At 36.1% G+C, this 15349-nt stretch overlaps 1 protein-coding gene across 7 annotated transcripts in view; it reads left to right on the top strand.

Moving 5' to 3' along the window:
• The window catches only part of PACSIN2 (protein kinase C and casein kinase substrate in neurons 2), a 67708-nt gene that overhangs the window by 25222 nt on the left and 27137 nt on the right, over positions 1–15349 (top strand). For all 7 annotated transcript variants that reach the window (XM_085324484.1, XM_085324478.1, XM_085324479.1 and 4 more), the window contains one exon: positions 10663–10778. In XM_085324484.1, the coding sequence (XP_085180610.1) occupies positions 10719–10778 (60 nt within the window). In that variant the 5' untranslated portion in view covers positions 10663–10718. The remainder of the gene's footprint in view (positions 1–10662; positions 10779–15349) is intronic.

Below are 15349 nucleotides of genomic sequence, written 5' to 3'. Positions count from 1 at the left end.
AGTGGTGTAGGAGGAAATAACTTGCTGTGTACCAAGTCACTAAGAGATATTTTCTCCACCTGAGAAATACCTCCACAATAAGTATCGCTTGTGTCCTGAGCAGCATCTCATTCAAAAAAGAGGTTTCTTTTCCAAAAAAATAAAATGCACACCTTTTAGTTAAGAAAAGACATGAAAGTGTTATCAGCTTGTTCTGATTGAAACTCTTTGAATGGTAGTGTACTTTCCTATTAATGATACTTAAATTCATGGAGCTACTCTTTGGCAAAAGGTGTGCCTTCAATACTAGATTGGAAGGGCAGAGGATGCCTCCTTGCCCTTACTTAGCACTTTGCATAATCTCTGCAGGTATTTCTTTATTACTCATATGATACTTAATACTTCACAACCTAAAGTTGAATGGCTGTTGTAGAGAAGATGGGCACAAAAAAAGCAAAACAGTATTTCAGATGTTCTGACGTGGTAAAACTTTGGCTTGTGGGAATTGCAAGGTCATCTTTATTTTCTGGTTAAATGCTCATACTGTTGAGTGTGTGGTTTGAAACCTGTATTTCAGTACGTACTTACTGAGCTTAATCTGCAAAGCTGGAGCCTTTGCTCAGAGGTATGCTACAAGGATTTAATGAAAAACAGAAAATAATTTACCAATTTTTTTTGTCACTGAAATAATCATTTCAAGCAATTTGAACTTAATCTGTGGAATTTGTCTGAATGAATTTGAAGATGATCATTTACGTTTCCCTCAGATTTGAGTATTATGGTCGAACTTCTCTAATTGTTTTTTTTTCCTTTTTCTGACTTTCAAGGCACTGTATAGCTTCTATTGAAAGAAAATTTGATATCAGAACACGTACATGGGAATCAACTCCTATTTTAAGCACTAAACATTGTGTGATAGCAGTCATTTAAAAAACAAACAACTTTTCAACATGCTTCTATTGTATTTGATCAAGAAATAAATCTTTTAAGCCTTGGGTAGTTTAACACAAAAAACCCTAGTAATGTCTGTGCAGACTAGGAATCCAGGGAAAACTTTCAGTGTTGGCATGTGGACTCATACATTAGGTTAGTCTATAAGAGGAGCATTTTAACACTATCCATCCTTGCGTACTGTTGTAAATGTAGTTTGTATCTGTAAAACTGGGTGTTTTTTTTCAGTATTGTTTACTGTATTATCCATCATAGCCACAGCTAAGCCAAAAAAAAGTGATAAATCTTAAGTTTCGTCGAGAGTTTCTGACTCTTAGGGCTCTCTACACTGCTGTGCATCAACTTCCTGTGTTGTTAGCAAGTGTGGCTGTGCCATTTAAAGACTGTAGCTTTGCAGTGTTAATATTTCCTTGTGATCGGTGTCTGTTTTACTTAAAATCAGAAACAAGAGGAAATACATATTTTTAAGAGCTTTCCAGCAACTGTTGTGATGGTTAATACCAGACAAATGTTTAGAGTGGACTTTCAAAAGTTAACAATTAGTTGGGAGTTTAGGCTCTATTTAAAATACTCATTTAATATCAGGTTGGTTTATTTCAGTAGGTGGAGAAGATGATCTTGTTCTCTGGCCTGCATAATAAAATGAAAATGCCAGTGTTTAATATAGTGATTCTTCAAGCATTCACTGGTTATGCCTCTATTCGAAGTTTCTATCCTTGTGAGGCTCTTCAAAATTGCCTAGACACTGTGTAGTAGAAGCGAAACCTCTGAAAGTGATTAATAACTTTACTGATCAATTTAAAAAAAATGCACAGAGCAGCTTGTCAAGCAGAGGAGGAAAAAGAAAAATTCTAGTGTTCCAGAAGTCAGTCATTTTTCTGTTTGAAAAGTCTTGTGCATAGGTAGAAAAGTACTGAGGCTATGCTGGCAGCATTTAGAAGCCCATAAGGACRGCTAAGTTTTGAATCATAACAACCCCCCCCCCCAGTATGTCTGATCACAGATTAAGAGAAGGAACAACGTGAGTTGATGAGCTGGTTCTCAGACTGCTCCATCCCTTCTGCAGTTGCTCATGCCCACAGTGAAGGCACTGACTACATGAGATAACTGTCTTCAGAGGCTTCATGGGTTCAGTGATACACCTTGGAATATGTAACTAGGCAGAAACGGGCTAGTAACTTGGGCCAATCTGATCTTCAGGGTGTTGGAGTGAGATAAGACATACCATACATGTGGAGGCTAAGAATTGGTGTTTGGACAATGTTTGGATCATTATATCTAGCACTGAGATGTTTCTGTGCTGTGTGTTTTTCAAAAGCATGCTTAAGCTTTGTTGGTAATTTTTAGTTTTGTTTATTAAGCACTGTGTGAATGTTATTAAATAAAGTAATTATTAAAATAGCTGTTCTTGTGCCTCACTATATCATACATTGTGAAATTTATATGTTGTAAAATTTCAGTCACATAGTGTTGATATGCCTGGAGAGTTTAATTAGAGATATTGTCTTCTCATTATAGTTGGAGGGTTTTTTTAGATGTGATAAATATCAAGTAAAACTTACATGCTTTAATGAGCTTAACTTCTGATATGTGCTAGAAATATATGTCCATTCATTGTGCATGTTAAGGCAATAAAACGAATGCTACTGTCATTTTTATATGAAATGTTATGTATTTCACATATAATAAATATGGTTATAAGTGATTCTAACACAGTAGTGAGAAAGTTGTCATGAGCAAAACAGTTCTGACTTGGAATTTTTGCTTAATTTAATTGGTAGTTAACACCAACTTCTGATCACTTTTCCAATCGTGAGAGAAACCCCCAATAAAGAGTCAAACACCTTTACTCCTCCTGCCTATGTTCAGCTTAAGCCAAGCCTTTGTCACGTCCTTGGCATTGCATCTCCTGTGAGCACCCCTGACGCTTGTGCTCTGACCTTCCCTCTGTCCCTTGCTGGAGCAGGGGCTCCTCTGAGGGCCAGTGGGTGCTGACACCAATGTTGGAGCTGGCTGGAATCAGGGACCACTGCTGGCCTCCTCCCATGCAGGTGTCCCTGCAGCTTCCTTCCCTCCCTTCCTTCCTGCCCCCAACTGACCAGACCCTGCCAGTTGTGCCCAATATAAAAGTGAAAGAAATCTGTGTACTTCTGCTTGAACTTACAAATGACTAGTATGAACAAGTACATTCTATATTATTTAATATAACTTTGTTATTTGAACCCTGGAGGATGTCTAGGTGGCAAAATATTCAGGTATTCATACTAGAAAATAAAGGAATAAATATTGCTCACAGTGTCAGAGGAGTGTGCCTAATAGGAATTGCATTTGCAGTTTGTAATTGTGTGCATTTGTTAGATTCCTACTGTCCTTCAATGCTCAGGGTATCGTGTTCACCAAATGGATTGCTATCAGTGACTTTCAAGAAGTCATTTGTAATGTGGTGCTGCTAACTACAATACACAGCCTAAATTCTGTAGGAAGCAGAGTGATTTAATTTCCTCAGACTTTTCTTTAGTATTTGTTGCTTTAATATCTGTGTGCTTAAACATGGCTAGTGGACTTTCTTACCTTAAACCTCTGTGAAAGAGGATGCTATTCTACTTTGTAGATTGCAGAATAAGAATCAGGCCAATGTTGTTGGCTTGAGGTTCTGATTTGAAAAAGTGTTATGGTCTAACTTCTTTTAATAACGTGCATTCAAATCTACTGATTGCGGTTAGAAGTGTTTGTATCACTGAACAGTAGTGACAAATCTTGGTTTGAAGGATTTGTTCCCTGCATCCAGGGGCTAGAATTCCTTGGTGTTGCTTGAATATATATCTAAACCAAAAAGACCTTATTCGTATAGTTCCTTGTCCCATTCATTTGTGGATTTATCAGTGTGGACAGCAGTGTTTCTAACAGGTTTTGGTGCACAGTTTCTCAATATTTCTAAATCGAGGTCAAAAATTCTGAGACTTCTTTTCTTCACGCAAAACATAAATTTCCACCTCAAAGAATTAGGGAACTCTATTAGAGCAAGTTACTCGGATACAGTAGAAAAGGAAACAGTAGTTCAATTGCTTTTTTTAACAGGGGAATTTTAGATATGTCATTTGTAAAGTATATTTATAGTAACTATATAATGATTTGCGCTAAAAGTGTGGGACATGACTGTTCTGTAGAATCAAGTCCTATTTTTCTTGCTATTTTGTATGGAACAAAACCTCAATCTTTAGTGAGCAATAAGGTAAATTATTGTAGCCTGAAGTTTATGAATAGCTAAGCCAAGTTGAGTGGCGTACTTATTCCAAGTATTAGATTATCAAGCCATGAAACTTGGAATCCTGATGAGTCTGATCCACAGTGACAAGCCCAGTTCTTCCAGAAAGAAGTTTAAAAAATAACTTGGACAGATGCTCTACTCTCCTAAACATCTTTGTGCTGTTTCAAAGTCCTTAAAACAAAAGGATGATACTAAGAGCAGAAAGACCGTCTGTTTTTTCTTAATGTGGGTTAATTCTGTTTTTCTTCTCTCTTTCACTATGAGGACAGCCAAACACTGGAATAGGCTTCCAGAGGAGTTGTGCAGTCTTCATCTTTGGAGGTTTTCAAGACCTGAGTGGAAAAAAGCCCTGAGCGACCTGGTCTGACCTTGTAGCTGACCTGCAGGGGTTGGACTCTAGACCCCCTGAAAGCTAGAGTGATTCCAGCCTGAATGATTCTGTCATTCTGAGGTCTTCTCTGTTGTGAACAAGTTTGTCACCTAGAGCCACAGTACTAGAGTGCCTTGCTTTAATATAGCCTATTGTACAAAAGAGAATAATTAGAGATAACTGCATTATGTTGGCACTGAGAAAAGCTGCTGTCAGTTCTTTCTGTTGTAGAAACTGGCAGAAATTCTAGAAGGCAAGAAAAGTCATGTCATCTTTGTCATCTGTATTGTACATCTTTGAGAAACTTAAATCAGGTCCTCAGGACAAGGTTGTGATATCACCTTTGAATGTTAAATATCTGAAATATGACATTTTGTTTGTAGGCATTTTTCAGGTTGGAATATTGAACTCTTAGAATCTATTTTTTTTCTGTGTAGGATTCAGTAAGCAGCATCAAGACCTTAATTAGATATTTTTATGCTGGCCTTTTGAATTATGGTAAAGTATCTTACCAAAATAGACATCTCCCAGAGGGGTTCGGATATTAATAGCTTATCTTTTAACAAAACAGCCCTGCATACTTAATAGTAAAAGTTCCTCAAACAAATTCAGCTGCTTACTGTGAGGGAGGAATAAAATGAAGTATTTATTTATACATTACTTTCTCTTTTTCCTTTTAAAAATAGGCTGCCTCAAGTTTTGGAATACACTGTGTATTTTTATCATCTTAAAGGTCTTCACTCATTGCAGAGACTCTTGCAAGTGGAGTGCTATGCTAATTTCTACCACCTGACCCTTGAAGAAAAAGGGAGTTAAAAAAAATTTCAGCATAAATGAGGCAAGACATTTTTGAATTTTCTAAATTGCTTTCGAGATAGCTGCATCAAAACCAACTTCATGAGAGCAGAGGCAGCATATTCTGTTGAGAAGTTTGTTTGCAGTATTTTAAGGTCTGTTTGCTTATTATCAGTTAATATTTTCTAAAGTTCTCATGTGTAAAGCCTTCAAGGTATTTACAGTAAGGCACATTGAAGTGCATTAGCAGTAGAGAAGAAAGCAAAGGTCTTTAGCATATGGTGTTACTCGAATGCTCCCTAAAGAAGCAGTTTTAGAGGGGGGGAAAAAAAACCTCATTTGTTTATTGGTCAGTTCTCTTGTATCAAAGATTTATGTATCCTAATTTACAAGAATTACTTAAGAATCACAAAGTTAAGGAATTCAACTTTGGTTGCTTGAACCATTTCTGTAGCTACCAGAGTATGTACAGTTATCCTTTTCAGTTGGAATTGGTAATTTATTCCTCATAGCTCGTGTGGGCTGGGTGKTGTTATCGCAAAAGACAAGTACTCTAAACTGGCAAGCTGTTCTCTGTCCTTCTTTACACTTAGTGGCTTACATATCTAGTCTATCTGTAGCTACACACACAAAATCTTGTTACAACATCTTTGGACTTCATTATTAGTAAAACATCGGGATTTTGTTTTTTTGGTGGAAATTCCCTGATTTTTTTGTGGGAGGGAGAAAATAGCCTGAGAAATGTGGAAGTTCGCTTTCATTTGTGTTGGCCAAAGGCACATGGGAGAAAAGGCACAGAGCATGATCCAGCGGTTGTTCCTATTCAGTGAAGAGAAGAGCATTAAGGAACATTCCTTCTGAGGAAAATGAGATTTATTCCTCTGCCTTCACTAACTTTCTGCCAGCCTGCCTTACAGAGCCTGCCTCTGTAATTTTTGGATTATTTGACCAATTTCAGCCAAAGGTTATAGAAGAGCAGAGATCTTGAGATACACATTTCTTACCAGTTTTGTGAAAATTGGCAGCTGGGTGGGAGAGACCTAAACTGATGCACTTGTTTGAGAAAATCTTAGGGTGAGCTCAGTCCTGTTTAGTGAGCTAGCTAGCCGGTCAGTGTGAATGCAGGTAGAAAGCCAGAGTGCTGTACAACTTCTTGCTCAGCAAGCAGTTACGGGACAAGAGAAGGCAAGGTAGGGGACTCCTGGAGAGAGTTTATGGTATTGCTGGGAGAAGAGAGAAATCAGAGTGCATGAAGCCAAACTGTAGTGTGAATATAGCAACCAGATATGAACCCCACTTTGCTGTTGGTTTATTAGTACAGCAGCTCGTAGTCTATCTGACCGAAGAAAACCCCCCCCAACTTTATGTAAGATACACAGCTTTTTCCGTTGATGAACTGTAAAAGTCACCTCTTTTCTCTTATTGTTCTAAATTTGTTAGTTTTTACACTATCAGCCTTAGTTGTACGTAGGTTTAATTACATTAGTGAAATGGAATACTCTGGAAAATCAAAATGTAACTAACGTTGATTGCAAAGCCTTTGCAGATTCATGTGATGGAAGAACCAAACCCTGACAAAAAATGTGCTAAAGGACTGTCTGCTGTAATAATTCTGTTTCATGAGGGTAGTATGACTCATACAGCTTAATGTTGGTATTTCAGTATACAGTTTATTTTTAAGTAGTGTTGTACAACTCATGTTTTTCTGTGCCAGCTGTTGCTATGACTTCATAATATTTCCCTAAATACGCTTGTTCATACTTTCTCACAGCACAGTATTTGGCGTGTAAAAACCTTAGAAATTCATCAGAATTTCCTGACTGTTGATCATTTTTATACTTTTATGGAAAAAAAGGATAGCTCTGTGTTTTAGTTTGGGAGGAATAGTTTAAGTTGGAAGTAGTTTTAGTTTAGGAGGAATAAAAGTGTGAAAGAAACAAAGCCCCATAGCTTGTTCCCTCGTTTAAGAAAACATTCCTCTGCCGATTCAGTGTCTCCCATTTTACTGTGTAGTTCATCAATTTACACTTTTCGTTGTTAATATAATTTAAGCTATTTTATTAAAACTAAGCTGAGTGTGCTGTTTTAAAAAGTAGTTCTTGTGCAGGGGGGGAGTGGTTTGTTGAAACAGAACTCCTTAGATACGTGCTTTTGCCATAAGTTTCCTTTTGCAGGACACTGTTCTCTGTAGTTGTCTATCTAATCAATTGCAAATGGCAATAAATATTCTGATTTAATGATCTTTGCTGTAATTACTGTTGAAAAAAGCTGTAAACTTTTCTGAGAACCTTTGGAATCTTATTCTTTCATTTGTTCTGCATAGCATTCCTGTGTCATACATTTGCCTCAATTATTAAGTTGGTTTCAGAGTGATGTGAGCACTAATACTGCATTAACTGGCAAAAAGGCAAGAGGACACACAAACAGTTCCAGAATCTAGCTAGGAATATTYATCGATTTTTAACAAGTTGTATTTAAGCTCCAAGTCCCCCTTTGATCAGATAAAATAATACTGAGAATTGTGGTTAAAACTACCACAAACCCTAGCCTTGTGTTTTTGTGGGAACTTTAAAGCAAACAAACTATTAAAGTGCTRTTTAATGTCAAATTATTTTGTGTTTGTGCTCTGAGTGGTTATGAGTACTTAATTTTTATTTCCTTCTTGGGCTGCTTACAGTTATCTAAAAGGGTTATCAGAAAACATAAACACTTAAGTGTGATTTGTTTTTCGTTAATATACTTTAAGAATTGCAAAGGCTAAAATTTATTTAGAAAAAGTACATTCCGATTAAAGCTGCTGAGAAACTGACAATGAAGTAGTATTTTAATGTATATTTTCCCTCTTGATTCCATAAAAATGGACAGAAAAGCTTTGTTTGTTTCCTGTTCTTTGGTAATCAGTAATAACACTGCAAATTGAAATTTTTACTGACATGTGTAATGACTGTGTGKTGTCTCAATATATCATCTGTCATTCATAGCTAGGGGTCTGTGTCGCTGTATAGTTTAGCTATGTTGACCGCTTATTATAAGGAATTTTAAATGAGCATATTCATTTTGTGACCAAGTGACTATTTATGGAGAAAATACATGTGTTTTTTACGTGTGTGTGTGTGTGTGTATACATAGTAGCTGCTGTCTTGCCTGCAGCTTGTCTTTGCTCAAGAGCAGGCTCTTTTAACTGTTGCCATTGTTGTAGAACCCTTTCTATATTTTTGGTCATCTTTTCAAGATAAAATCTAATAGTTGATATCCTTATTGTAGTCTTCTGTTTTGTATGCAGTACCAGGACTGTCTGAATTGAATTCTGGAAATGGATGAAAAATTTAAGAGAAATGTCTTTCCAAATGGAACAGTCCTCTGGTCTGTTTGTGCTATAACTATCGAAACAATGATTTCCTCTACTAGCTGTGTTTTTTACAAACAAGTGGTGTACAACTACCCTCGTGGCACAGTTATTTTCAGGTTATTCAAAAGAAAGAGGTTTAATGTTGAATTTCCTTCTTGGCCAAGGTTTTGCAGTTAAGTTTCTCTCAGCATCATGTCATATCCATAGCAAGCAAAGCCAGATTTGTAGGCATTCCCTACTCCTTTTGAAGTGGCATTACTGCCTTGGGAAGTAAGATTCACAGAACGAAAGAGGGATGGAGCTTCACCTTTTAGTCTATGGATTAAGGTATATGCCCCAGAAGGAGGGAGGTCTGAGTGTTTCCTGCGTTGCCAGCTCCTACRTTTTTATCCAGATTCATATTGAACCCACAGATCCATCCTTTCTGAATATTTTGAATATAGGCATCCATGACTGCTGCTCTTTGACAATAGCACCGTCCCTGTGTTCACATGGTGTGATGCTGCTAGATTAAGCCTCTCATGGAGTTCATGCTCAAGGATGTTTAGTTTGTAAATTTTGTTTAGCAGAAGTAGAGCTGGTGACAGTTGTTAGCAAACCTGATAGGAGATATCTAAACAGGAGAACTTGATTAAGTACCTGTAGAGATTAGGCAGGGATTTTGCTTGTGTATGTTGAGGGCAGGGGGAGGCTCCTGTGGTTTCATGAATTTTGCCTTTGTACTGTTTTTGGTGAATCTTATCTCTGAACGTTAGCTTAGAGTGACCTTGAAGTTTTTAGTGTTTTATTAACAAAGCCATCTCTTTACATGAGGATAGTTTTTTTTTTTTTTAATTGCATGCAGCTTTGTCTATTTAAGTGAGACTACCCTATCAGTTTAATGGATTATATTTATTGAAGATTAACATTTAGAGTTGATAATGTTTTCTTCTGTTGTTAAAAGAAAAACAATACAGTGCCATGATAAGTATGTCACAAATGCAATTAACCTAGGTGTGGGAGTTTCAGTTTAGAGGGAAGGTAATCGTTGCCTTAAAGGAAGCCTTTTGCCATGGGAGCTATAACTTTTTTTTCCTTAGTACATTTGGAATAACAGGTATATGCTTCGTACTATCATTTAGAGTCTGCTAAAACCACAAAGGTGAGTTGACAGGAGGAAAAGACAAGCATGTCAGTTAACTACCCTAGTAAGTGATCTAGTCGCAGTTGACTGAGGGCAAGATAACTAATGCTGAGGTAGAATATCTTACCACATATTAAGTCTTGTGGGACAGAGGCTGTTTTTTGTGTCGCCTGCCATTTTGAATTCTGTAGCTCCAATACTCTATTCATGTAACTTTATATTGTTGCTGAGAGAGGAAGCTCTATTATTTGCTTTTGTGGATATTGCATGTTTTTAACCTTCAACTAATGATAAAAATCTTAACTTTTTTTTTCCTGAGGTTTCTTTTAATCCACAACTGTTCCTGGCCTTAAATATTTCCAATGGATCTCATGTAATTTTGCTTTATATGTAATATCCTGCAAAAAAGAAATTGCAAGCAGTGGAGGCTATTATATCAGTAGCAAAGATCAGCTGATTGTTTGTTATAGAATGCTTTAAAGTGGAAAAGAACCTTACAACTAGCAATTAAGAGTCATTTTGCAGAATCTTTTCATTTGGTTCTAGTAGAAAATTCTCTATAAAATGAAGAGTTCAGTGACATTTGGTATATGCAGATGTATCGAACAATTTCTAGACAATGTAAATGCTGTGAAAGAGCTGAGAATTTTGAGCTAAAGAGCAGAGTTCTGTTGTAGACACTGAATGCCCGGTGTGGTTACTACTCTTTTTATTTGGCATCCAAGATATCCAAGAATTTAAGAAAGTTATCTTACTGCATTTCTTTTTTCATAACTAACTGTTTTTGATTAATAATGCTCACAGATCATTTCTGTATCTTTTTACAGATTCTGAAGACCTGGTGTTTAAACACTGAATATTTACAAGCTCTTCCTACATAGAAATGTCTGGATCATATGATGATTCCGTTGGAGTAGAAGTTTCTAGTGATAGCTTCTGGGAGGTAACATGATTTCTTTTTTCTCTTTTACAGTATTTTGATTTTTTATTTTACTCTTTTTTTTAGAAAAAATGATTTTTTTTTTGTATGCAGTAAGCTGTGGAGACAACAGCAGTTATAAGAAGCATGTGATTATTCTGATCTGCAGAAATAGCCTTCAGGGTAGCTATGACCTTTTAGATTTTGGCCTACTTCTTTCAAGGCTTTTTAGCTGGCACAAACTCAAGGGCTATCTATTTTGGTAGGGTATGCAATTCAGAATTGAACCTTTGTCAGTTTTTACTGCTGAAAGTGCATGGGGCGAGGGGTGAGAAACTTTTAAAATTACCGATGAGATTGAATGAAAAATCTGGTTAAAGATTAAATGAAGAAACTGGTTAAAGGCTACTGTTAGTGTACTTGAGTTACAAATGTGAGGTAGTATGTGAATTTACTGCATGTCTGCTGTTTTTCAAATGTCTAGATCTAAGTATACTTTTTTGAGAGGTAGGCTATTTTATGCTGATTTTTATCTAAGAGCATACATGCAGAAAGACAGTACAAAGCACACTGTAAGATCACACAGTACTTATGTTGCCTGTGTCTGAAGATGACTTTCAGATTTTGCAGTAATTTGATTAAGCCTTTAAAAGAAAAAACTTAGTAAAGCAGAAAGTATTTTACAGAGAAAAAATTATTGCAAAATACAAATGTTTGTGTCAGTACAGACATGATTAGAGGTAAGGAAGTGTGCAGCTAAATGCACTGTATTCAGCGGGGCAAAATCCTGTCATGTGATTGGGAACTCGAGTTTGAACTATTGGAAAATATGTACCTCCTCTAACCTGCCTGGGCAGGTATAGGATTTTGGTGCAAATATCATGTTATTTTTGATACAGTGTCTAAGAACATAACTGGCATTGGCCAGGTCTCTTTTTAATAGAAGTTACCATTTTACTAGGAGATTTATTTATGATTTTTAAAATGGCTACTTATTCTATTAAAGAGGTAGTTTTGGTGTTAAGCTTATGGGATTCTAAGTCTTAAATGCTTTTGCTGCAGGGAGACTCTGAAGTATAAGTGCAGMGAGGTTGTGGGACCTCCATCCTTGGAGGTGTCAGAATCAACTGTGTGTGGTACTGAGCAGCCTGATCTAACTGGACCTGCCCTGGGCAGGGGATTGGACCAAATGGCGTCCAGAGGTTACCTCCAATCTAAATTGTTCTGTTGTTTTGTGATTTATATGCTGAGACAGCTTTCTGAGCAGGCTTCCTTCGTAGAAATGTGTCAAAGAAAAATAAGGAGGCTGTTGGGAAAGAAATTCCTGGACTAATTGGATTTTTTTTTTGTGTGTTGACCATGCTGTAYTTGCCAGGCGAACATGACTGGCTGGCTGGCTATTTTCTACCAAACTGATATCTTCCTTCAGATAACTGGGTCTGGAATCGTAAAAATGGGATGAATTCTGGAATGGGACTTCTGTAAACAAATAACGTATTTGGAAAAATATGAACTGAAATCTTTAAAGATCAAAGAGGATTAACAATAGCCATTAACCTAAGTTAAGATGTTTACAAAGAATAGTTTAAATGTATTTGGTGCTTATTATAGGGTGGTTAAAAGTGTTTTTTATGTTTGTGCTGTTGGTGACTTTATTTTCCTATATTATTGCAAGCACTGCGTCTTAGTCCATTTTCTTACCTTTTTCTGTGTATGCTAACTAGAAGATCACAATTGCAGTTTGTTGCTTAAGCAATTTCACTAAGCTAATATATGTTATACCAGTATATATATCCTTGCATAAGAAAGTTGAACTTCACTATGACAATTTTTGCCATGCAGTTCTTTCCTTGTATTACTAATTCTTTTCACCACTCTTTGTGAGTATACATTAAAAAAAAGGTTATGTTATGCTAAAATGATCATGAGGAAAAAATGCAGATTGAATAATTGAGCCACTTTTTTAAATTCAGCTTTTCAGGTTGAAAAAAGTATCATGTTCTGTATGAGAAATGGCAAGTAGAGTAAAACAGGCATGTTGTTCAAAGAGGACAATTGGCATCAATGTTTACCTTGTACTTAGCTAATAATTTGCTAAAGTTAATTAAAGTAGTCGCCAAAATTGAAGATGTGATTATATTTTCATGGAATGATTTTGATTTACTAAAGGTTTTGAGAGACCATCTTCACTCTGTTTAGTAAGACAAAGATTTGGCTGCAGTAAAAAATGATTCCCAGTTATAATAGTTAGTGGTTTTATCACTGAAGCAACTTGAAGGATGTCCAAAGCAATAACTTCCTAACAGCAAATTCAGACTTGCTATGCAATTAGTCACCATATCTTTTAAAAAAGATAAATCTCATATTTTCTTCCTCATGCTAGACTCTTGATAGTTTAGCAAAATAAAGTGGATTATTTCACCGAATTTCAGAGTTTTGAGTATTGAATTATGCAGGAAAGTACCAGTTTTGCTCTTTCTCTGCTCTGTGCTGTGAGACCCTTCAGGAAAAACAGGGCGGTTTGGGTGTTTTGTGGCTACAAATTCTGATTTTTTTTTTTAAAAAAAAAAATAAAGATGCTTGAGTTTTTGCTATGGATGTAAATACTTTGTCATTATTTCAGAAAAGTAAATAAAGGTGTTGCATGTATTGAAATTAAGAAAGTAGTATTTGAAGAAACTTTTGCATGCAAAAGGCGGAAGGTTACAAAAGCTTTATAGTTGGTCAGGAATTAGTATCACTACTGACACATCATTGTACAAAATCGGTAAGGAATGGATTTAGTTAGCAGGTTATACTAGGAAGTATTATATGCATATAGCTTAAGACCACAAGAGGTATGCCTAAATCTGCATGTAGCTGAATTRAGAGGTTGGAAAACATGATACAACATTCCTGACATTCTGCAGAGATGGAACTTTTATGGATATGCTAAAATACCTTGAACTAAATAATGAAATGGAATACTGTGGTATAAATAACATAAATGCTTTACAGCAATACTAACCTATTGACAGGAAGGATTAATATAATAACAAACTTTCCCCATACAGTGTACATGCTGTAGTTGGTAATTAACAGAAGCCCATATAACTTGATCAGGGAATAAACTAGTTTACAAACCTCACAGATAAACAGTATATAAACTTTTCTCTCAGTGGAAATAACTGAGACAATCCATTAAGCAAACTGGATGGGATTTTTGCTCTGATCCTTATCATAGGACAACTTCTTATTACTGARTGTTAAACTATTTAAGAGTAGCAGTCTTGCCAATGCCCTATTGTAGTGGCAATTATGACTAATGGGGAACTGATGTGTATTTCATAAGCATAGTTGTACACAGTGTCATGTGACAGTGAAACTTTTTTTATTCTTATACTGAAAAAAAGCTTGAAGTAATGAAAGCACCTAAAGCAGTGCTGTGTTGCAGTTTACCTTTGATTGTAGAAACGTTTGGGAGTGTTTGCTTTCTTCCAGAAAGTTTGACTTGTGCACCCTTCTTCTCTCCATTTCTGTGAGGGCAATTGTAATTGGACATGCATTGCTGATGCTAGGCTGGAATGTATTTTGATTTGTAAATACTTCTGATTAGTGTTTGTAGAACTTCTCAAGTAAATGATCAAGCTGCGTAGCAGTTTAGCTAGACAAAGCAGTATCTTGGCATAATGTACCATTCGACTAAAGCTTCATGGTTCTATAGAGATGCTTGACAAAATGATAAAACAAACTACTCTTGAGCTCAGGAACTAATAAGAGAAGGTTTTGCTGCTGCAAATTTGGAACTTAATACTCTCGATTAATTCAAGATGGCAACCTTCAGAAATGAAAAAATTGATTCAGACATTATTGAAAAGGGGGCAAGTTTTAGTTTAAGCTTCAAACGAGTCCTTGTTTGGAAAAATAGATCCAAACCATGAGAAATAATTAATCTTTCTCAAACTAGATAATTAAYTAAATATAAATAGATATAATTTAACCTGACTTGAAGATGCAGTGTCTTTGGAATACTGTCTTGGATAACAAGAATTAAAGTATTCTAAATCAATTTGGAAGTTGTACCATTACTGCAGATTTGTCATTTGCACCCTTTCTATTTGGATGGAAGTTTTAAAGATGTTAGATGTGACAGATGTTTTCTTTGTTTTTAGAGACTCTGCCTGCAGTTTGTTTAAAAACTTCTTTCCTGTGCATTACTGCCACAGCTGAAAGCAGTGAATGTGTTCAAACTTGGCCTTGGAGCAGAAGAGAGTCTGACAGTGCCTTAGCTTTTGAGTTTGTTCCCTTATGCTCCAAAGTAGCTCATATTTATTTACCTTTGACTGTAAAGCACATCTTGAGAGGCATTTGGGAAAAAGTGAGGTGGTTGTGTGTGAGACATATCTTAAGAACTTACTGTGAAAAAACATGTTTAAGCTTGCTTTTTATTTTTTGACGTGTAATGCTGTTTTYTTGAATGCTTTCTGTTGAGCTTATAGTAAGAACTGTGCTTGTTAACATTTTAATAAATCATTTTAAAAACCTTTTGCCATTGCCTTTGAAGGAAACAAATTTCATGCATTGTCGCCTTTGGGAACCAGAACGCTTCTTTTTGT

The sequence above is a fragment of the Rhea americana genome, unplaced genomic scaffold, assembly GCF_003343005.1.
Source record: "Rhea americana isolate MKP2758 unplaced genomic scaffold, rheAme1 scaffold_91, whole genome shotgun sequence".
Lineage (NCBI taxonomy): Eukaryota > Metazoa > Chordata > Aves > Rheiformes > Rheidae > Rhea > Rhea americana.
Note: the sequence above shows the minus strand (reverse complement) of the source record. Positions and strands in the feature narration are given on the sequence as shown.